Genomic DNA, 23,467 nt, shown 5'->3' with positions numbered 1-23,467 from the left:
GTCATTCTTGGCTCTCCCTGCTTGCCCAGGGAAGTTGACTGGGAATGCAGACTGTGGGAGGAAATGACAATGTTCATTGTTTGGATTAAATATTTTTCTTGGCCCTCTCTCTGTTGCAGTGTCTTTTATTTTATTTTTCCTCCCCCCCTTGACACCCCAAGCACATTCACTTTCCTTCTCTCTTTTTGGAGGCTCTTTGGCAAAAGGAGGAAATCAGCTCTGAAAAACAGTGAGGGACAGAGAGGGAACAGGTTTGGCTTATGCTCAGAAAGTTTTTTGGGATGTTTTTGTGCCCTGAGCCACCCTGAGCAGTGAGCAAGGTCTACCTGGCCCATTGTAAAGAGGGAAGCAGGGTGAGCACTACCCAGAGGAAGAGACCTCTAGAAATTTGGAAACAGGAAGCTGGGACCAAGTGGCCTGAAAAAGAGAAACAAAATCCTACAGACTTAATGCTTCATTGTCCATTTTTATCTCTTCCAGTTTCTGTCCCCTGAGCCATCCCTGTGTTCCTTTTGAAGTGTGGCCGCTGTCCCTTGGAGGCACATGCCTGTTGCATGGCTTGGTGGAGACATCACAGACCTACCCCATCACCTGAGACATGGTCAGAAAGCAAAACAGAGACATTCTAACTGCTTCTGAGCCTGCTGGTGTCCCTGAGCCACTCGTCAGCTAAGCATGCAGATCGTTTATACCACATCTCAGGTCTCCAGAGGTATCTGTTCCAGCTCCAATGTCTTCTCCCCAGGTCTCACTACAGAAACAGAGGCTTGCTGCTTGAGAACATTCTCCACGTACCTGAATGAACACTTCAGGGCAGAGGTGATGGTGATGGGCTGGAGGGTTGTAACAGCCTGCTGTCTGAGTTCAGCTCATGGACATCACTGGTACTGCCATACCACAAACTCCCAGCAGTCTTGGTTGGAGCTCTAGGTGTTCTTCAGGACACCGGGGTCCCTTGGTCACGGCTTCCTGCAAACAGCTGGGCCCATTTGAACCACTCTGGGCTGAGGTTGTGCAGGGTTGGTGTCTGTAAGAGGGATGGAGTGCACAGAGGCTCCAGAGGCTGCTGTCAATGGCCATCCTGGGAGAGCAGGTCCTTGCCTTCACAGTGCCTAAAAGTGCTTCTGTGTCCCAGGCCAGGATTTGGCTTGGACACACTTCTGCTGCAGAAGTGAATGTGCGGCACTTTGGACCCCTGAATGGGGATGTATTTTATTATTCCTCTGCACTGTGCTGCTCAGAGGCCTCATGTCTCAGCAGAGAGCCATCTGGAAAGGTCTTTGCACAGTCCAAGGATAAGAGGGAAGAAAGGGATGAAATGCTGGTGTAGATCACCACATCAGAGTAGATATTTGCTTCCATTTAAACATCCGTGTCTATGATCTGTTCACGGTGAGTTCCTCAGCCTTGTGTTTTTTACACCCTGATCTAGTGCTAACAGAAGAGAAGCAGGAAAGAACAGGGAGAGAGGAGCAGAGGAAGTTGCTGTGTGTCAGTAGTGCTCCTGGCAAGCATGGTGGCTCACCAGTTCACTGCTGGGACACACAAGAGAAGGCAGGACTTCCCATGCCATGAGCACCAGCCTGCCATCCTGCCCTCAGTGGCTCGCCTGCTGCATGGATTAGATCTCCTGCCAAGCCATTTGTGCAAAGTATGTTACAGGATAGAATGGGTTATGGAAAACAAGCCTTGAAAACCACAAGGGCCTCCTGACCCACTTGTATCTGATTTCTGCCAAGTTCTTGTTACAGATCTTAAACAGAAAGAAAAACAATGTACAAGGGATGAAGGAGCTGAAGGGGAATGAATATTCGTGTTGGAAGAGCAGTTGGCTGGGCTATGCTTGGGGATGTTTATTATCAGAAACGACTCATTGATTTTTATTTCAGCGGGTGCTTTCAGTGGTTTTCCACTCCGTCTATACCACTGGCTGCACGACTGTGACTGCTGGGAGGGGGAAAAGTGGGACATGGATAGGGATGACGGGAAGGCACCTGAACTGGAGAGGGCAGAGAAGCAGCCATAGGTCAGCACATCCCAAGTGCAGGGCTGCTGGCACAATGTGATGGGGAAGCTGAGGCTGCTCACACCTCTTTGGGGCTCCACCACTACTGGTGGTGTGTCTGGGTGCTGGAGCCCTACCCATGCCAAAAGACCCCCCATCTTTTGGGGTCCTGTGAGCCTGACCCTGCAGGTAGGGGAGCAGCATCTTTCCCTTATCCTTGCTGCTGTGTGATCTATTTCCCTCTGCTTTGTCTCTTACTAAAATGATGCTGCTACAATCACACTCTGTGTGTGCAGAGGACAGAGATCTTCTTCACTGTTTAGGAAAAGCACACCTCAGCTGAGATTTTTGGAAGAGGAATAGATTTCTGTGGGATCATCCCCTGGAAGGCTATATTTCATGCTGAGCAGCCCACATCACCCATGCCAAAAGCAGGATGAAAATGTACCCAGGTATGTAAAGAGCTCCCTACCTTGCCTTCCACCTCCCCAGAATGAAGGGCTTTGCCTTCACCAGTCAGAGGTCAGGTCTGATGCAGAAGTGACCACTACCTGCAGTCCTTGCTCCTCATGTTCCCCCACTATCTGTACAAACAGGATGGAAGGTACAGCACTGCAGGGTCCAAGAAAGAAGAAAGATGTATGAATCATAAAAGGGTGACTAAATTCTGGCCATGCTGCTGTAGGTGCTCTAGAGAGTCTCCTTGGTGCAGCTGGGGTGCCTGTGGTCCTCACTGCCTCAAGCCTCAGAAGTACAGAAGACAATCTTTCCTGGAGCAGAGCATTCCACCAGCATCACATTTCTTACCATTTTCCCGTGCTGAGTTTTGCCATGGTATAAAATCAGAGACCCACAAGTCTGGGATGAGTGAGAACCAAGGGTCTCCAGCCCCACTGAGACTGAGGAGCAGAGGCAGCTGGAGCCCAGTTGCAGTGCTGGCCCAGGGACGAGTCTCACCCTGTCTCCCATCACATGAAAGAACAGCAGACTTTTGGGGACACTTCCCTCCATCCTTATTGCATATGCCTTCCAAAGGGTTAGTTCTGACTGAGAAATGCTGGACATAAGCCACAGATGTGCTGAGTGAGGGTTTTGTGCATGCTGGTGGGAAGAACTAAGGATCCTTCAGGGTCCTTCACTACCTGTTGGATCAAGAGACTGGGGAACAACTTGCAACCACAAACACACTTCAGTCCCTATTTAATAATTTCCATTGTTATACCTCAGGAAAACCACAAAACAGAGAACAGATTAATGTTTTATGATTGTGATAACATGACCAGCAACACGAGAGGGCAGCGAGACCTTGTCCTCATGCAGGGAAGACGTGAGAAATTCCCAGCAGCTCATGCTCACAACAGTGTTCTGTTCTCTGCCATCTTCACCCAGAGCATGAGGCAGGGACCTCCAGTTAAAGGTCATTCCAATTAACCCTTTGCTACCTGCACATAATGACATGAAGCTGGAGGTGACAGTAAGGCAAGCATGTTACACAACTTGTTGGCTGCCCAAAAAAAGCTGCCCAAGTTCACTCTGGTCACTGCAAGAACAGCCTAGCTTTCCCTGAGTGCATTTGAGCAGGACAGTGGTGGCTACCCCATCCTGCAAATAACATTGGGTAAACACAATGATGATGAAATAAGTGAACTTTTGCATCTAAACCACATCTACAGTGTGAAGCACAGGAGCCCCTGTGGTGGGAGACAGAGGGTGCAGGTGTAGGGCATTGCAGAGGGTAGGAGGTGCTCATGCACAGACTACTTTGGACCATGGCAGTCCAAGGGAGCAACCTGGATCTCTGTACATGCTGTCTCTTCCTCTGAAGTCAACAGTGTCACTTGCTTTTGAGCACAGGAGGATGATGCATCAGAGGTGATGTCATTGGGATGGCTTAGGAGAACATGACCCAGATGCTGCAAACACCTCCCTCACAGCAGTCAAACACAACACCAGGACCAAAACCACCTCCTCCCAACACATGGCGGGGAGGAGGGGTTTCCCTCCTCCTCCACTCGCCTCTCCTGACAGCCCCAAGCCCCCTCCCTTGGTGCTGCCATCTGTTTTTCTACTGATGGCAGGGGACGAGATGTTCCGCTGGCCCTCGAAAGGCAAAGTGCGCTCAGCGCTAACTTGAATTCCTGATGGGCTCCTGGAAGGGTTTGCATCCCTCCCTCCCTCCCTCCCTCCCTGACGTACGTGCCTCACTGCTCTGGCACTGGGGAACTTGGCAAGGCACAGCAAGAGAGCGGGAGGCAGATGGATGACCAGATTAACGGAAAGAGAAGGGAGGTGGGAGAGGAGTGAGAGGGATGAGCAGGCGGCAGCACAGGATAAAGATGTGGTCCTTCTTTAGGGAGGGAGGGAGAGTCCCTCTAATGCCTTGCATGGTGACCTGGACTTTCCAACATGAGGCAGAGCTCCAGATGGAGCTGGGAAGATTGAGCCTTGGCTACTGCTCCCATGCCCCGGCCTGAAGTGACTCCACCAGAGAGAGACAGTAGGAGCTGCCAGGTGGCCTGGATTTCTGTTATGTAGGGTTGCTCCCCTCACTGTGGCATCCAGAAGAGAAAACTTCCTGATCCAACACACTCTTGGCAGTCAATGGAGAGACAATGGAATCTCCAAGGGGTGACTCAGAGCTGAGGTGACATGGAGAACCCACTGGAACAGCATTTCACTGCCCAAGGATGGCAGAGTCTGAGGTCTTAAAGGAGGGGTCTCCATTGAGGGGCTCCTATGGAATGAGAGGGAACCTGGGACTAATGTGACCCATGGCAAGAAGCTGAACCATGTGTGTGAGGGGGGGTACCATACAGTGAGGACAGAGCACAGGTTATATTCTTTCTGTACCCCTACTCCTGCTATGTGTTGCCTCCACAAGGGAGTGGGGGAAGAGAAACAGCCTCTGAGAATGGCAGAATTTTTCTTCACAAGGAGAAGTACAGAGGGGACAAGGAATGGGGATGGAAGTCAGCACAGATAAGGAAGAAACAACATTCTGTGGTCAAATGGGGAGACTGGTGACATCTCCCTTCTTGCCAGTGCCAAGCAGCAGCTCCCAGAGCAATACTTTGAATGAGGCACTTTCAGCAAGAGTTATGCTTCACAGCAAGACAATGACTACTATGAAACTCATGTGGGGGGAAAAAGTCATCTAGGAAAATTTGGATTATTGGTCCAACCTTAACAGCTTGCAGCACCATAGAAGAAAACACATGGAAAAGAATAAACCAAGACATGTATGAGAAGTGAGAAGGAAAACAGGGATGAGGAGGAGGCTGGGAGTTGTATCAAAAAGGAGTGCATAAGGGTGAAAGAAACTGTCTGAGGATGAATGTTCATTAGTGCTACAGTGAGTGAGGGACTGTGACCTTAAGAATAGGCCTGCCCTTATGAAACTGCTAACAAGCAAGAAGACACTGTTCCACAGAAGAGAATCAGGATATCTAACAAATAGTTAGATGACCTGAAGGACTAGAGAGAGAAACAAGATGACATTCTCCTGTATAAAATCAAAGGGCAAGCTCTTGTACTGATAGCAAAACATCTGCTGTTAGCTTGGTGCTCATCAGTTGGAAACAAAGGAGGAAGAGAAAGGTCTGGGTGTACTTGCTGACCGCAGGATATCTGAACTGCCAGACTGATGCAACTGCAGAAACAACAGTTATAGTCCTGTGTCCCATCAAAAGAGACATTTCCAGCACAAGGAAGCTTTTATGCAGGGTTTTGGTGGACCTCAGATGGAAGAACATGTACTGACTGCTTGGTCATTCCTGATGAAACAATAATTGAAAGCAGAAAAAGCATTTAAAAGTCTACAAGGGTGATGAAGAACATGGAATCTCTCCATCTTCTGGTGGGACACTGCAAGATTTTGGCTTGGTTAACCTCCTGTGTGCCAAGAGTCCTGTCTGGGTCTGCTTTCTAAGAGTAAAGGAGGGTGACAAGCAAATAGGAACAGAAAGGGCTCATGTTGGCTGTGAGCATGTTTGGGTGGTTGATGAGAGCACAGTGCCTTACACTGGGACTTGAGGTACTCAGTGTGTCTCTCTCTCTCCCACACACACACACAAACTGGCACTTTTCATCATTCCCTATGGGATCTCTCACTGAACACACAGACCTGAGGTGAAGCACAGGAACCACAGAGGAGGAAACACTAGGGTCAGTCTGGTGTACCTGAGCCTAAGGGAGAGGCCTCACAATTGTGTCAGCTTTATGTTGCCTGAGCTGCACAGGAAGGGAAGAAGAAACACCTCACATTCCATTGGCTTCTTTTTTGAAAGGACCTAGTCCCAGAGAGCACAAGAAATTCTCTTGTGCTAGCAGAACCACCACAGAGACAATCACTCAACCATCTGGTCTGCTCTTCCACTTAAGCCATCCCATTTCAAACACATTACCCCAGATTTGCGCTAAAAGATGTGGTTTAGAAGACACAGAGCTCCCAAAATGTCAGAGGATCACTAACTTCTGGTACTCAATCACCAAACACCTCTCTAGCACACAGTACCTCATTCCCCTACTCTTTCTGCCTGTGTCTCGCAGCAGACAGGCACAACACACACATCAAATTTGGGAAATAATTGCTGCACCTTCTGTAGACCATGAGGTTTCCTTCCTGGGGACGTGCCCCCTGCAACATTGCCCTTTCCCCCACACTGCAGTCGACAAAGAGCTGAGCTCAGCAGAACCAGCGAGGAAAAGCAAGCATTCGCATTGAAATGAGCACAAGAAAAAAATACAATCAGCAAACCCCAAAGCTATTTTTGGTGTGCAAACTCCATTTACATTTTCCTTTTTGGTAAAAATCCCAAATTTTCAGCATACAACATTCCAAAATTTCCCCCCTTTTTCCTTTTATCCTCAATCATAATAACAACTAGTGCTTGACAAAGACTGCCTATTTTTAATTTCCTTTGTGAACTGACTCCAGGCTGCCTATGATTTTCTCCTGCCTGGTCATTATTCAAAGCTAAATGAGTGGCTAACCAATTTCTGCAAGGAATTCTTTGTCTGCAGATTCTTCAGAAGCAGTTTGTTTTGCATATACAAGGCTGGAAATCCTGATTGTTTGATTTGGACAGGTGAGTCACACAGGGCTTTTCTGGACCCATGTTACTCTAGAACTGCGGTTCTGGTTAGGGAAATATTCCAGCTTGGAGTCAGCTCAGGCTTTTGGGGGATACCCCTTGCCAGTGAAATCCTTTTGCTAGAATATTCTGCCCAGGCTGGCCAAGAAGAAGCAGGCAAGGAAGGAAATGGGTTATTGTGCATCTCTTGTTCCCCAGCACCATCCTGGCTGTGGGGACTCTACCCAAGGATGCTTTCTTCCTCTGCTATCTCTGCTTATCCAGCAAGCCCAGCTCAGAGCAAGCATGAGGTCAAGGCAGTCTGGTTTGTGCTGGAGCAGGTCTTCACTGCCAGGAGCTCTCCTGGAAGGAGCAGGCAGGGGACAGGGAGGGCTGGGGACAGGGAGGGCTTACCTCACACGACTGGATGCAGTGAATGACAGAGGGGTCCGGATACCACCGCAGCCGGCCCGTGCACACGATGTTCTGGGAGAGGAGGAGAAGGCAGCAGTCAGGCGAGGTGGATGAGGCAGGGGAACAGCCAGCAGTGCTTTCTGCAGCTACAGGGTCTCCTGCAGCACTGCATTACTCACTGTGGGGCAGAACAGCAGTGACACCCCAGGACCCTCCTGGCACCCTTTGAGGTCCAGCAAGCCGAGGGTAGCTGCACCCAGGAACCCACGGACCAGGGCACACTGTTCAAGGCAGAGCCCAGATACACACACACACGTGTGTGTGTGTGTGTGTGTTTGTATGGAGATGTATATTGGTTGGACTTGCTGATCTTGGAAGTCTTTTCCAGCCTTAGTGATTCTATGCTTCTATATTGATACAAAACTGGAAGAGGACAAGGGAAAGGACAGGGACTACCTGAGAAGTGGGTTTGGTTGGCAGTGCCACCATTATGTCTGACTTGGCGCGGAGCTGCTGCTGGCCACAAGAAGCTGGAATGTACCATCATATCTGAGTGATGCTGAATTCACCAGCTGGTCACCACTCAGTGCCTACAACTGGCTCACTGATCCCTGCTCAGGCTCTGAAAACTGCATCCTGGGAGGACTCATCTCCCCAGACCTGACTTGAAGCAGATACACCAGACTCACGGTCACTCTGAGGTTCTCACTGGTATTTACAAACTCAGCTGCTGCAGCCAGATGGACACAAGAGCAAGATGTGGAGGGCTCAGTTTCCAGGCCCTGGAACACACTGCCCTGCTCATTTAGCTGGGGTTTGTGGGGAACACTCATGATTACACAGGGGGAAGAAAAGCCCCACCGCACATGCAATTTCCTCCTTGTAAAGTTCAGGCAGGCTTTGAAATCTGAGGCCCCATAAAACGGCATCTGGCCTGTGAAAGTGTCCTAGGATGCCCTTCACAGCACGGGAATTGCACAGAGGGGTAGGTGTGTTTGCTCCCTGCCTTGTTTGATATGTTCAGTGGCAGGAAGACCGGCTCCAGCACTCCCAGGTGGCATGGCAGCTAGGAACGGGGCAGCTCTGCCCACACAGACCAGGTGAAGGTCCTTTTCTGCAGCATCTTTGGTCAAGACTGTGATGAGGCTGGAGCTAGACAAGGTCCTGGTCCTCCTCAGCCAGCCCCAGAGAGAGCCAGCTTATTGGGGCAAAGACTGGGGAATTCCAGAGCCCACCAGATCCTGCTCAGCCAAGAGGATGTGTGCATCCCAACCCCACGGAGTTGCTTTGTATGTGGTTGTTGTGCAACTCGGATGCCATTTTAGCATACTCATATTAGCATATTCGTATTCCAGCCTGGGAAATAAGGGCAGAGAGACAAACCTGCTCAACTGTGGGATGCAATGAATCAGAGCTGAAAGCAAAACAGGACTGTGCCTTCTCTGAGTGGCCTGTGCAGTTCCCGGTGTTGTTTGCCCCATCCTCTCCATCTCATGGAGCATGGCAGCTCCCGGGAACAGCAAACTGTTGGAGGCTTGGGGGAGCCAAGTGGGGAGCAGAGACAGAAGCCAGGACAGAGAGGAAAACAAGATGGTCTAGGGAGAGAGCTTCTGGCAAAGGACAGAGCTCCTTCTTAAAATAGTGTCTCCTCTCCCTCCTCCTCCTCCTCTCTGCAAAATGCCTCCCTTGCACGAAAGCCTGCAGTGGTGGTGAAAGGGAAGCTGAACACCACTGCCTCAACGGGCCAAGCCATCCGATCCCTCAAAGGCAAGGACTTCTTCCAAGGCTCGTGCTTAACCATCCCACATGCCCCAGGCATCCTCACCCCCCCGGCGGCCGCCCGCCCTGGGTCTGGTTCAAGGCAATGCACAGTAGTATCCACAGGCATGATGCTGGGCCTCCTGCGGCTTCCCAGGAGGAGGGGAAAGCATTTGGATGGGAGCACTGGCTCCTGGGAAGATTGTTTGCTTTTCTTTGTTCCACCTCCTTCCTTATACATCTCGTTTTTATTTTAAGAAATATTACCCCGGCAGAGCTGCTTTTTGGTAAAGTCGTGCCATGAGGATCCAAACTATTTGAGCTATTTGAGCTGCTTTGCCTACAAAATGAGTAAGAAGTGGGGAGGGAAAGGCTCCCCTGTTCCAGCAGCAGAGGCACCCAGCCGGCCAGCAGGTCCTGGCAGCTGGAGACACCTTTCAGCTGACAGTGCCCTGCCTCTTCCTTGGCAGGGAAATGCCTGCCTAGGATTGCATCTCTGCTGCCAGGTAAGTGGGGACCCAGGCTTACACTGTGCCAGAGGCGGCTTCTGCTCTCCCAGCACACTGGCTGACAATAAACAGTAGCTTAACAGGTTTAGGCACACAGCACATCCTGAAAAATCACTGGGATTCTTGCATTAAAACTTCATATATTGTGGTATCATGCAATTCCTTGAAAGCTGGCTTGGGGGCTGATATCTGTGCTGAACTTTGGTAAAGGAGAGCAGGAGGATGTGTAGTAGCATCCACTGCTTGTCTTTACAAGTCTTACCCTTCTTCACCTGAGGCAGAGATTTTGGGTTAAAACACCAGATGGAGAGGGAGGGAGGTTCTCTTTCTATGCTACCAGCAATCCCCCTGCTAGAAGAATTCATCCCCCCTTTTACCTGGACTCTGGTGGGCTGCAGCCGGTGATCCATTGTCTCAGCAGTGACATTTTTGGGCAGTATGACGGGGTCACTGGGAGGAATGATACAGGAAGGAATGCACACAGCACCTGTGGGAGGAGGGAGAGCCTTGAGGACCTTACCTGGAGCCAGGCATCAACGTCTTGTAGGAGGCCACCACTGATGTAGAGAGATGTAAAGAGGACCCTTTTCCTCCCAGCCTGGGATAGCAATTCCTTCCCCAAATCCTGAATTATCCAAGAGCCAGGAGTTGTGCCCTATGCTCTTCTCCCAGATGAAAGGAAAACTGAAGACAACCTAAGAGAAAGATTCCAACCTTGATGGGCAGGACATGGGACCCAGCATGAAAATAAGTCTGGCCTGGATGTTATATGATCTGTTAAGAAGTGTCTCTCTAATTTTTCTACCACAGAGAATCCTCACTGCCTTCCCATGACCCAGGAAGAAAAAAAGCTGCAAAAATCACCTTGGAAAAACAGGTGGAATCCAGCCCTAATCCTAAACCTCAGTAGTCCTTGCCATTAGACTGTCCTCAGCCTGGTTTGACCAGACTGGGAGGACTGGTGAGTTTGCTTCAGACTAATACAGGCTGAGCTCAAGCATCCTGCCCAGTGGGATGCCAGACCAGAAGCAACAACCATGGCTGAGTGTTGCAGATTTTCCTGAAAGCACAACAGGTCCTGCAGACAGAAATGGATGATGCGGTCCCTCCTCTGGTGAAAGTGCCCTGTTACACTCAATTGTCACTGCAGCTTTTATGGCTTTTATCTAGGACTTGTCACATTAACCCTGCAAACAGCAGCAGCAGTAGCAAGGGGAGAGACCTCAGGAAAAATGGAGGGCTATAGATCAGGAAATGTGCAAAGAGCTGGGTTTGCCCTGAAGACAATCCCTGCTGCTTCTGAAAAGAGAGATGCTTAATGCTGGAGACAGCTTTAGATTTGGGTCTTGCCCAAGAGTGCAACCAGGGTGAGCAAAAGGCTAAAACCTTCCTGGCTCTGTGTCTATAAAGATCATGGAAGAGAAAACAGGATTTTTTTTCTGTTAAGTGGGGATTGGTACAGGAAGAGTCAATCTATAGCCTATTGTGACTATCAGCTCTCTGGGATGAGTGAGTCAACACAAAGTTTGGTTTTCATCTGCCCTCACCTATGCCATGTCCCTGCTCACACTTGTACTCCACGAAATTCAGCTCCGGGGGCGGTGGGCAGGTGCCCTGCAAGCTCTCACACAGTTTGAACTCCTCTGTCCACAAGCCCTCCTTAGTGCAGATGATGGGAACCTGCAAAGCAGAGGGAGAGCAGCTGCTGTTACTCGCCCTGCCTGGCCACTGCCCATCACTGGGGGTGCAAGGACACCCCTCCCACCAGCCACATCCAGAGAAAAGCTCCCCAAAGCAGCTGGGCTGCAGCCATCTGGTCCAGCCTATGTGCACTGAGCAGAAAGTCAATTGTTTCCCAGCTGCTGCAGGATCCCACCAGAGGGAATCAGCCACCCTTCTTTTGACAAGCCCTGTCCAAGCATTGATAAGATACCTGGGTGGAAGAGCTGGCAGGCAGCAGCCTCCATGCTCAGGGAATCCCCTTGGTGACCACAGCTGCTGCAGCAAGCTTGCCCATCATCCCAAGTGAATCCTTTCACAGCAGCTCCCAAAACCTACTGGAAACGCCCTGCTTATGCTTTCTGACCCTTTTCACACAAGATCAGCCAGCTTCCTTAGGACCACTGCTTTCCAGGGAGCAGGTGAGCATCCCCAGGCAGTGGTGCACCTCATGCCATGGATGGGGCCCAGCAAGAACAGCTCTGGGCTTGTAGAGGGACTACTCTTTGGTGGTAAAAGGGTATTGGCCTTGGGGATGGGCCAAACTGTTGCACAGCAGGGCACAGGGAGCCCTGCACTTTGCAGACGCTCTGAAGCACGAGGTGTGGTCAGTGTGTGCCTCCCCCAGACACTCACCTGCTGTCCCTGCTGCCCGCAGTTGAGGACACACTGGCTGTCCAGCTCGAAGCCCTGCGTGCAGTTGTACATGCCCTCGAAGACAGGGGGTGGGGGCTTGCAAACCACGGGGACACAGTGTCCCTCTTCCCACTGCCCGCTCTCCAGGCACTGGACCTTCAGGAACTTCCTGGGGAAACACAGACACCAGCCTGGCCTGCAGAACCCCAAACACTGCACCTTGGCTGCACCAGGCATCACACAGATATCAGGAGCAGATGAAGACATCTCTCCTGGGCAGAGTCATACCCTCCTTGTGTAGGACTTTCAATACCATCCAATCCCTCACCATGGGCATGTCTTCCAAAGGGATACCCCATGCTTAACCAGGACCTTTTCTTCTCCTCCCAGGTGGGATTGCACTGATCTAGGAGCACTGGATGCATTTCCCTTGCACTCACCACCCCACTGCTCCCCACCTCTTGTGGTGTCCCTAGACCCTCCCTCCCACAGTCCCTGCAGGTCCTGGTCTGCTTTGTCCCACAGCCAGTAGCTGCATACTTTGTTGGATGGAGTTTGCCTCCACCAGTAAATCCTCTGGCCTGTGCCCAGCTCCTCCTGAGGCTCCTCTTTGTACTCCAGCCAGATCTGTCAATCCTGCTCTTGCCAAGGGGCTGCCGTGCCGCAGCAGACCAGTACCACCCTGCACAGCTAAAACAGCCCAGACATGAGCTACTTGCCAAGAAAAGAAAGAAATAAAAAGTCCAGGAGTGGAGCCCACCCACTTTTCAGTCTCCCGTCCCTGACAGCGATAGAGACACCACATCTTTCACACAGAGGCATCAAAACTGGTGAGGCATCAGGCTGGCCAAGGACTACTCTCTCAGCAGAGGACATGTCACTGCCCTGATGATGGGCTTTGCCTGAGCCAAAGCTGATTGCTCCATCCTTAATGAGGCTTTTCCCCCCACTGCTGTCCTCCTTTACTAGACAGCACACTCCAGCTGCCTGCCCCTGCCCTCTCCCACCATGGGTGCCAGCAGGCAGGGCTCCAGGCGCCACGCTAGGGAGTTTATAGCCTGCCACAGGCATGTGGAGGGGGCTGCCCGGGGTTAGAGAAACCCCTGGGGGAAGGCACTAAATTGCCCCTTGTTCTGAGAGGCAGCAGACACAGTGTGGGGCCACCCATGTGCCCCTTAACACCTGGTGCAGGGTCATGACACAGTGTGGGGCCACCCAGCTGTGCCTCCACACGTGGTACAGGGTCACACAGCCTGGAGAAGCAAGGGGACCCCATTTGCACTCTGCTGCCAGACCAGAGGTGTTCCCTGGCAGATTTCTGCTGGGAACTCTTGGATGAGACATTTTAGAGGTTTTTGCAGCATTCTCATATTTTAAGATGTTTGCAGCTCTTGGAGAGTCCCCTTCTCCCTTCAGAAATCAGGGATCTGTTTTTTCTCAAGGCTGTATAAAGGGACAGTGGGTTCCTCCCAAGGTGAATGCAGGCTCAGCAGGAAACACTGGGTAGGGAATGGGATGCAGCAAGTCCACTGGCACAGAGTTCTGCACAAATCTTCCCTGCAGCCCACCTGAGAAGTGAGGATGGCTGTGGTGTGAGCACCTGAGCAGTGAGGGTTGCCACAATATCAGCTCTACAGCAGCAGCCTTGAATAAGGGAACTGCAGCTACGAAGTATTTCAGAAAGCTGGTGAGGTGGAGAGACTCTGGGTTCCATTGTAGGCATCTGTGGTTTCAGTCCATTCCTCATTTAACTTTCTTGTTTGCCTTCCTTTCCATGAGGATGATAGTCACTGCCTTGTAAAAACATCCCCATCAGACTTTGCCTTCTCCCAAATCTGACTGAATGCTTTGCCCTGCTCAGGTTTAAAGGTAAGCAAAGACACATGCCAAGAGGTACTAATCCATGTTGGATGTCCAGCTCCACAAGCAGCATTTTCCCCTTCTTGAACTTCCTGGCTCACAGGGTGTGATCCAGCTGCAGGACTTGGAAGGAGTAAAGCACTGGGGGTTATGGAGATAGAAACAAACTGCTAGTGTGAAGTCACTGCAACAGCAATACCTCAGGCACTGAGCAAACTCCTTTAAAGACCAGGAGCTTCCCAGCCACACATGACTTTTCCCTGGCCACTGCACCTCCGTGCTGCTCTCCAAGTCATGGCAGTGCCCAGGGAGGCCTGGGGAGATGGGTCAAGCACGGGGAGGACACGCGGTGGCAGCTGCAGTTTGCTCAGGTGCAGGCTGTGGTTTGCAGCCCCATCATCCTCACAGGGGCTCCTCATTTTGATGTGGTGCTGGAGTGACCCCAGTCAGAGCCAGGCCATGCATGGCCTCTCACACCTCCCCCCAAACCTGCACCCCCTAGACCACCTTGCTCTGGAGGCTCAACCCATCCATCCAGGGACTTCAAACACAGCTAGCCCAGGCTGACCCCAGGGTAGAGGGTGGGGTGTGGACCACTCCCACATATGTGAAATAAGCAGTTCATGTGGAAGCATGGAAAAGGGAAAGGAGAGGCTTTTAAAAGAAAATATATGCATAAATACACACAACTTCACAGAAGCTTGAAATTTCTGGACTCCCTCCTACCCCCCAACTTCTTCTGATCTGGGTTAGTGGTACTTCTTGAGGATTAACAAGGAAGCCAGGAAAATCAGAGTCAACCCTCCAACCAGGCAAGCCTAATGGACAGAGGAGGCAAGGGAGATGTTTGAGGCCAGCAAGGGCTGTGTCTGAGGTGAGGGCACAAGCACATGCCTGGCTCCAGGAGCTGAACATGCAGGGATCCAGCCATCTTCTGAGGCTGCCACCTTGGGGCAGAGTGGGTTTGCTGTGCAGGAATGGTGACAAATGAGCCTAAAGTCTCATCTCCTATGGCAAGAGACTGATGGCTTCAAAAATAATAGGGGGAAAGGAGAGAGATCTGTCAGTAAATTGAAAGAAAGCTGCACCAGCATGTAGGACTCTACACTGCTGTGCTCTCTCCAAACAGCCTGGACAACCTGGGCTGTAAATGCTCAGAGATCTTAGAGGTGGAAGTGACAGGAACTAGTTGATAGCCTGGGTTTTCTTTATCTGGCTCTTTGGCTCCCACAGCTGTGTGTGTTTGCCCTTTACCTGGAAGAGGCCAGATACAGGCAGAGGCAGCGAGTCTGGGCTGTAAATGCTCAGAGATCTTAGAGGTGGAAGTGACAGGAACTAGTTGATAGCCTGGGTTTTCTTTATCTGGCTCTTTGGCTCCCACAGCTGTGTGTGTTTGCCCTTTACCTGGAAGGGGCCAGATACAGGCAGAGGCAGCAAGCCTTTGTGCCCACCACACGTGTGCCTGCTGCTTCACTGAACTGCAGTGCTCCTGGATTAGGCTCTCCTGCTTGCCCCACTGTGAACTTTGGTTTTTTTCCAGTCCCCAGTCTGCTAACTCCTTCCAGTGCCCATTTTCTCCTCCACATTCTCCCACTTCCTCTCCTTCTTCCATGGTCTCCGCTGTTTTGGAACCAGGAGAGAAGGAAGAGGGGCCAACATCTTCATGGAAGCTGACTGGGGACTGTGCTGGGCTCTCTTGATCGCTGGTCAAAATGCAGGCTGAGACTTTCAAATCTGCCTGAAAATACCAAAGTGGTTTTTGCTTCATTCCCTCAAGCTAGTGGAAGGAGCTCAACCCCTCACAAGGCAGCTTTGAGATCCCCAAATCTCTTCAAGGACTCATCCCACATCTGGCAAGTGAAACAAGTCCCCTGAAGGGTCTGACCTTTTAGCTCCCCAACCTGAGAACATCCTCTCAACATTAGAGTGCTCCTCTAAAAGAGCACAATCAGACAATCATGGAATTGTTTTGAGTTGAAGGGATGTTAAAGACCATCTTGTTCCAACCCCCCTGCCATGGACAGGGACACTTTCTACTAGACCAAGTTTCTCCAAGCCCCATCCAGCTTGTCTAGTCCTGTCAGAGATCTGCTTCAGATGGCACTTCAGGCTGGAAGCAACAGCAAGGAGCACTGTGGGGGTGATGCCCTTTCCCCCAAAGTATCTGACCCCTGACTTTTAGGACAGCACTTTTCAATGCTGCAGCTCTGGGTGATGCTGAACATTTCTCCTTGAGAGTTCATATATTTGTGTGATCCAGGTCGTTGGTACTGCCATGGTACAGGTTCTGCCTAAATCCAGAAAGCTCCCATCACAAAACAAAAATGCATATGTTAAGTTCCCCTTGTTACCCTTATTTTGGAATTAGAAGTGAAGTAGCCTGGCAGCTGGAAGCCAGGCTGTTCTTGGCCTCCCCAGGCTGATAACAGATCTCCTTTGGGAAGGGGCAAAGAAGCTTTACCCTTCATATCAGCATTGTCAGTCAGATGAACCTGCCAGCAGGAAGGCAGCAACTTTCTGGCAGGATCTTGATTACACAATCAGTATTTCCTCAAGGATCCCTTGCTGACAAGCAGTGATTTCCCAAGGGTCTTTCCTCACCCAGGTTAACAGACAAAAGCATCTCTGGGACAAGTGATTTCTTCATCTCCTTTCTCTTACATTTAAACTATGGGAAATTAATTTCAACTGTATCTTCAGCCCCTTCTAAGCATCCTCACTGCTCCTGCAGTAAAATTCAAATAAAAAATATAAGTGAGGTAATGCATGAACATCTGTGCCCAAGATTATCTCCACTTGCATGGAGACAGCTGGATCCCAACCATGGTTCAGGCCTGCATAAGGCAGGCAACTCCACATGAGAAGTTAAGCTAGAGCTGGAAGAATAATTCAAAGAAAGCCTACTGTACTTCCAAGGGTGAGCTAGTTAGTGGGCAGGAGGAATCTTCAGTGTCAGTCACAGACTATGTTTGACTTTTGTCCAATATATAGCACACATAGAGAGTCTTGCTTCTTTATGTACCTTGACACCTGCATGGCACTAAATCCTTTAGCAAGGCTTGTGCTTGCTGGGTTGGTGGACAACAGGACACACCAGATAAAGAACTCAGTTTTCTGAACCCAGAGACACAGCAGAAGACCCTAAAAACCTGATGTCCAAATCACCAGCTCAGACCCTACTTTCACACCAGCACATCAGGAACCTGCACCTCACCAGAGCTGGTTGCTTCCAGAACACCCCACCACCTCCCCTTTTCCAAAATTGGCATTATAAAAGAGATCAACCTCTCACTCTGGCAGCTCCCACCCTCTCCTTGCCAGGGCTGACATACCAGAAGGATTTCCAGCAATCCAGGAACTGACTTAAGGGCTAAGATCTGCTACACCAGACCAAGGGGTTTGTACTCATGCTGAGAGTACACCAAGAGCTCCTGATGAGACAGTACAATGACATTTACAAGCCCAAGGAAAGGTTTTTGCTTGGGCTGGGCCACTCACATGGGAGTTAATCTGCATGATAGGAAAGCAATACTTTTTCTGGTTTTGTTAATGTGTTGTTTTTTTTTTTATTCCACTATCAGAGATGCCCGATGAAACAGCAGCAATGACAATTGCAAAGAGGAAAATGCAATGTCAATGTGCATTGCTATGAAAATGTAAACCTCTTCATGATTTTCCTTGACTTGTCTCACAGGCTGTTCAGACCCATATGGAAGTTACTCACGCATCAGAGGAGCCTCAAGATCTCCCAGGGGTCATCATTTTCACCAGCAGTTGCTGCAGCAGGACAGAGGGGGCCTGACTTTGCAAGCTGAGTGGATCTGTTTGAAAGCCCAGTGCCTGAAGCGCCACAGGCACAAAAGAGTTTGCAAAGCAGTCCGTGTGATCACTGCCATAATCATAATTTGCTCAGCTCCCTTTGGCCCAAGAAATGCTCCTAACACTGTGAAAAGCTGTTTACAGAAACCACTTCCTTCATTACTAGGCAAGAAATTTGGCAACTGCTTCCCACTGCACAACAACTCTACCCCAGAGCAAAGAAGAGAAGTCTGCATCCAATTAAAACTGGAAGGGGGCATTAAACAATTAACACATAATTACCTGATCTGGGCTAGAATCAAGACTCTGGGGAGGACCCAGCCAGTGCCAGGGAATCTTTAGTGACCAAACCCAGTGGGGACTTTGGCTGGAGGCGTCACAGACAAAATGCTGCTTTATCCAGCAGCACTGCGATATTGGCTGAGAGCAGGGCTAGTGCACCACCAGGAATTTTTCCCCGAAGCATCAGGAAAAATCTTTTCCCATTGAAATACCAATGCTGGAGATTAAATTTAGCCAAGAGGCACAGCGGGTGAGATGTTAACCCTGACAGAAGGCAGCCATTCATTCTTGCAGTGCCTCTGTTCTATGCTTTATCACTTTCAGGAAAGACAGAAACTCCAGGAATTTGCCAACATCTTGTAAATGTCTAATTACCTGGGATTCCACAAACAATTTGGTGCTTAACTTTCACAGAATGACAAATACGTCAAGGTGCACAGGAAGATCTGCTTGTTTCAGGTTAAAGTACTTAACACTCTTGTGTGTGCAACAGCAGCTTTTTCCCACCAGGTTCACCTAGACCAGGGAATGCCTCTCTTGTATTTCAAGAAATGTGTGTGGTCAGAGAAAGCTGCTCTGCCCTCTACCACCTATCAAGCCAGATCTTTGAGACTGCCATTCTCCTATCACCTCCGCTCCTTGCACACACTGGGAGGAGGAAAATGGCGATAACAGACCTGCCACAGACTTACTTCTTAGGCCTGTCTGCTGTGCTCTCAGGCACGTGGTAGCCGGGCTTGCACTTGTAGCGGCAGACGGAGCCCACGTCGTGGCTGCCCTGCAGGCACCGCGGCACCAGGAGCCGGGCGTTGGCCACGGCGGGAGGCGCGTCGCACTCCAGCCTGCAGTAGGCTTCGGGCAGGGACCAGAGACCATCCTCCAGGCACGTGAGCCACTGGTTTGTTCCTGAGCCCAAAAGGAAGCACAGCGTGGGGTTATATTTGATCCAAGAAGGGAGAACTGCTGAGGGGAGCTCAGCAGAAGTCCTCTTGTTAGAGTGTACGCTGATACCAAAAAGCGGTAACAAACACAAAGACCACGGACTCCATCAGCTGCTTGGTCAGGCTGCAGCAGAAAATACTTGAATGCAGACAAAAGTATGGCAGGGTTAACTTCTAGAGGCTGGAGAAAGGATCTTGGTTCTGCAAATCTCCCCAAATCTTTCCCTTAAACTTGCCCTCTTTCGTGGTGCCTCAGGATAGCCACAGGCTGTAGGACAGCTGTCATATTCAGTTCAGCCCACCTTCATCCCCCCCAAGGGCTTTTTGCAGCTTGTCCTTAGCTATGCTGATCAAGCTGTCATACCCTACTACAGATGCAGTGTAAGATCATAGAATCATGGAATGGTTTGGGCTGGAAAAGACCTTTAAAGGCCATATAGTCCAACCTCCCTCTGCCATAGACAGGGACATCTTCCACCAGGTCCGGTGGCTCAGAGCCCTGCCCAACCTGGCTTTCAATGTTTCCAGGGATGAGGAATCCATCACCTCTCTGGGCAACCTGAGAGTCAGGAGGATGGAAAATGCCACAAGGACAGACGTGGGAGGCTTCACTGGTGTGACTTGGAATTCAAACTACCCATCATTAGAGGTTTGGGTTGAGTATTACAGCCCAGCTCTCTGCTGTCCCTGACAGACCCAGCTAAATGGGTGGCCAAAACTGCACAGCTGTGGATGCCTGCAGGAAGTGCCCAGGACTACATCACCTCCATGGTATGGGTGATGGATAGTTCACTGGGAACTGATGAGCAAGAAAAAAAGCTGGATTTGAGTGAATGGGACTATTCCTAGTGAGAGGTTTGGATCAACATGTTTGTGGTGCAGCCAGGCTGCTCTACAGTTCCTTCAAACGTCACTTTCTTGTTACAGAAACACTTCTGGGCCAGAGACAAGATCATATCTCTACTCAGCACCTGTATTCCTGATGGGTCAAGGCTGCCAGGGGCCATCTCCCACCTCCAAGTGCCACACAGCCATGTCATCCTTTCCTTGCCTACTGTTAGCATTTGTTGGCATTGACAGCTTGCTTGTAAGGATGCGAGTCTTTGAGGGGAACAAGCACAAGAGCATGTCCCTGCCTCAGTGGCTCAGTTGTGTCAGCTGGACTCTAAGAGTTTACCCACATGGCTTGGCAGCCTTGGCTGAGCACCTCCAGCCATCATGCTGGAAGTCACCCAGGGGCCCACGGAGGGAGCCAACAACAAACCTCCCAGGGACTGCAGCAGGACTGAGAGGCAGCTGTGAGTGCAAGACCAGATTAAAGCTCTGCCTCAGCTGGCCAACCCAAGGCAATGGGCATCAGTTCTTGCAGAATTTGTGTTGTTGAGATGACATTTGTATGCTACCCATTGATCAGCCCACACTGGGGATCTGCCACCATCCTCCCTGTCATGAAATGAGACCTTAATTCTCTGCAGTTTTTGATCCTTGGATTTAACGCTTTTTCTTTTACAATAAGTAAACAATTCTCATACATTTCAGCTATAAATGTCTCCATAAAGTAGGGCACCCATTAAAATGATTTGTTGTATGTGATTTTTTCAGAGCAAAGGCACTGGTGGAAACTCAAAAAGTCCCAATGCTTGAAGCTGTCAAGGCAATTACCCCTGAAATCCCATCCAGCTCAGCACTTGCATAGACAGAACAGTAGCTCTCTTTCTCTGACTTGGCTTAAGAAATTCCTGTGGCTACTGATGGAGTCGGCAGAATGAAAGCCAGGCCATGGTGTGTCTGGGTGGTGAACATCTCCCAGACTGCTCTACAGCTGTGGGCATCAGTCTCTATGGCTTTATAGAGCCCCAGCCCCCTGAACCACAGGCTTCCCCACAGCCAGCAGGCACAGAGCCACTTCTGGCTCTCTGAAGTCCTCTCTGTCTGCCTGCATGTTTCGTGTCTCCATCACTGCAATACTGGAGGCTGGACTGGTTATCAGGAGAGGACATCACTACACCCTGAGGTGGATGGATAAGGGCTGCCTGCCAGGGGATGGGAGTCAGAGGGAATTATCCTCACACTAGGATGTCTCTGTTCCAGGGGGTGGGATACCCATCATTTCAGGAAGTATCTCAAGAGCTCATCCAGCTGGCAAATCCAGGATAAGAGATAAATTCCAAGTAGCAATGCTCTGTTTGAACTCTTTGGGACAGGCATGGAAATGTGGCATAAAAAAGGGCGGTTAAATGTCTTGACACTCCAGACCATACCTTGAAGCTTGGCTGGGGGGATGCAGGAGAAGGAGCATCTCTGCAGGTAGGTGGTCCCCACAGGGCAGGAGAACTCGGCATGGTACACGTGGGACTGGTCAGGGACACGGCAGTCAACAGGGTCACAAGTCACAGATCTGTCCCACTGTCCCGCACTGCATGTCAGCACCACCTCCTGCTGCAGAAAAAGCAAAGCTCCATCAGACTCCTGAAGAGAGCTTTGGTCTACAGCTGTGCCACCACAGCAGAAAGGTCCAACCCAGGTTTCGGGATGAGGAGAGCTCTCCAACATTTTTCCTCCCCCACTGTGCCCTTTCTCCCCACTCTGGACAATGAATCACAATCTGTTCACAGGGAGATGTGTGGGATGTGAGAGCAGCACATGTTCCCTAAGGTAACAACCCAGCCACTGTGCATGCTACATTGTCTGGGCAGTACCAGTCCCCATTAGGGAAAAAAGGAAAGTCCCTTCAAGATTCACTGAAACCTCTTGAGCTAAGCTATTTCCAGCTGTATGTGCTGCAATTTCCTCCCCTAAAACATCAAGACTTACTTCAACTGTTGTCAGAGAGCTCTTCTGCTTATTGTTGTTCCCTAAATGCACCAATTCCCTCATGCCTCAGCCCACAGACCCCAATGAAATCATATAACCTCATTCACAAATCCTAATTATACACCCCTTCTTACTCAGAACTGCCCAAGATCAAAAACCACCATGCTCCCACCACTAAATATGGTCAACACATGCTACAGACTTCATCAAAATTTAGTGGTGGATGATGGTTTGCTATGAGCAACCTGGTGTAGTGGAAGGTGTTCCTAGCCACAACAAGGGGGTTGGACTAAGTGATTTGTTAAAGGTCCCTTCCAACCCCAATTGTTCTATGATTTCCATTCTCAAACTGCTAACCCCAGCCCAGCAGCTGCAGATCAATGTTCCTGATGTTCCTTCATGGCTGGGTACAGTCACACTACTGGTGCAGCTGAACACGTGAGCCATCATCTCAACCATCAGCGGGTTTTGGTTGAACCTGGATGTGGTGGCTCTGAAGGATGTCACTAAATTTGAGTTTGGCTCTCCCAAGTGTGCAGCAGGATCATAGTGTAGCTGAACTAGCTGGACAGGATGCTGAGGAGAAGAGCTGTGTGCATTTTCCTAAACAGGGTTACAAGCCAAACACCACTGCAATACCACTGGAGGGCTCAGGGCAAGGCCCTTGCAAGCTGCCCTGTGCTGTGACAGCCCCTTGGTAAAACTCTGTTCAGAAGTTTCCCATCTCGCTGCCAAACACAGGAAAACTGTCACCCCAGGCAGATTCATTTTGTGTGGTTTCATTTCAGAGAATGGGAACATTTTGTTTTCCCTGGGCAGGGCTTGGCCCACAGACCCAGTGGCCATGTAATTAACAACCTCCCAGTGATGAGCAGTGCCTCTCCAGCTGCCCTATTGCACTCCCCAGTGTCCACCTCTCCTTTGGGGAGCCTGCCTGCCAGGTGTCACAAGCAGATCTCCAAGGAGAGGAAAAGTCACCCTCCTGACGCAGCCTAACTCTCTTTTGTCTGTCTGCCCCAAGCAAGTTCACACCCTCACTCAGTCTGGCAGGTAGACCAGCTCAGCCCCAGAGACTCCTGTTCCCCCTCCAGAACGAGCCCAAGGACAGGACACTGTGTGCCTACACCCCTGCCAAGGTGACTGCCTGGACCAAGGCCGTTCAGTTCCCAAGGACACATCATCCCAGGTCTCCTCAGTCAATAGTTAGAGCTGTGCTGGCTCCTGGCTTTCATGAGGTAACCCCCAACCCTCTGGAAAGTGGGACAAACTCTTTCACGGTGACCTCTGTGCCATTATTGCAACACAACACAAAGGAAGAAAAGCTCTCCATGCTCTCAGCTAACTCTAAATATAGTTGCCCTGCAATGACTTCATTTTTTCCTGAGCCACTAACTTCAGCTTTAAGAGAGAAAACATCCCAGGGATATTTAACCCTCCAAGCAATGCCCATCTGGAGAGCAGAAATATCTGCTCTCTTTCTGCTGGAGTGCATCACCTTGACTTGGGACATGCTCTGCAGCAGCTTTCAGCCTGGTGCTCTGCAGCCAGCACTGCACTGGGAGAACTAGGACTGCAGCAAGGAAAGGAGAGGGATCTCCAGAGCAGAAACACCAGCCATGAGCACAGGGGTCCAGCACT

At 50.3% G+C, this 23,467-nt stretch overlaps 1 protein-coding gene across 1 annotated transcript in view; it reads right to left on the bottom strand.

The window, feature by feature from the left end:
* PAPPA2 (pappalysin 2) overlaps window positions 1–23,467 on the bottom strand; it is an 89,570-nt gene that overhangs the window by 6,905 nt on the left and 59,198 nt on the right. The window contains exons 16-21 of the mRNA XM_039730236.1: window positions 21,277–21,454; window positions 18,767–18,980; window positions 12,114–12,282; window positions 11,306–11,438; window positions 10,136–10,245; window positions 7,492–7,563 (exon numbers count right to left, since the gene is read on the bottom strand). Of these exons, the coding sequence (XP_039586170.1) occupies window positions 7,492–7,563; window positions 10,136–10,245; window positions 11,306–11,438; window positions 12,114–12,282; window positions 18,767–18,980; window positions 21,277–21,454 (876 nt within the window). The remainder of the gene's footprint in view (window positions 1–7,491; window positions 7,564–10,135; window positions 10,246–11,305; window positions 11,439–12,113; window positions 12,283–18,766; window positions 18,981–21,276; window positions 21,455–23,467) is intronic.

The sequence above is a fragment of the Passer montanus genome, unplaced genomic scaffold, assembly GCF_014805655.1.
Source record: "Passer montanus isolate IOZ18808 unplaced genomic scaffold, ASM1480565v1 scaffold71, whole genome shotgun sequence".
Classification (NCBI taxonomy): Eukaryota; Metazoa; Chordata; class Aves; order Passeriformes; family Passeridae; genus Passer; species Passer montanus.
The sequence above is the reverse complement of the archived record's forward strand: the minus strand, read 5'-3'. Positions and strand labels throughout refer to the sequence as shown.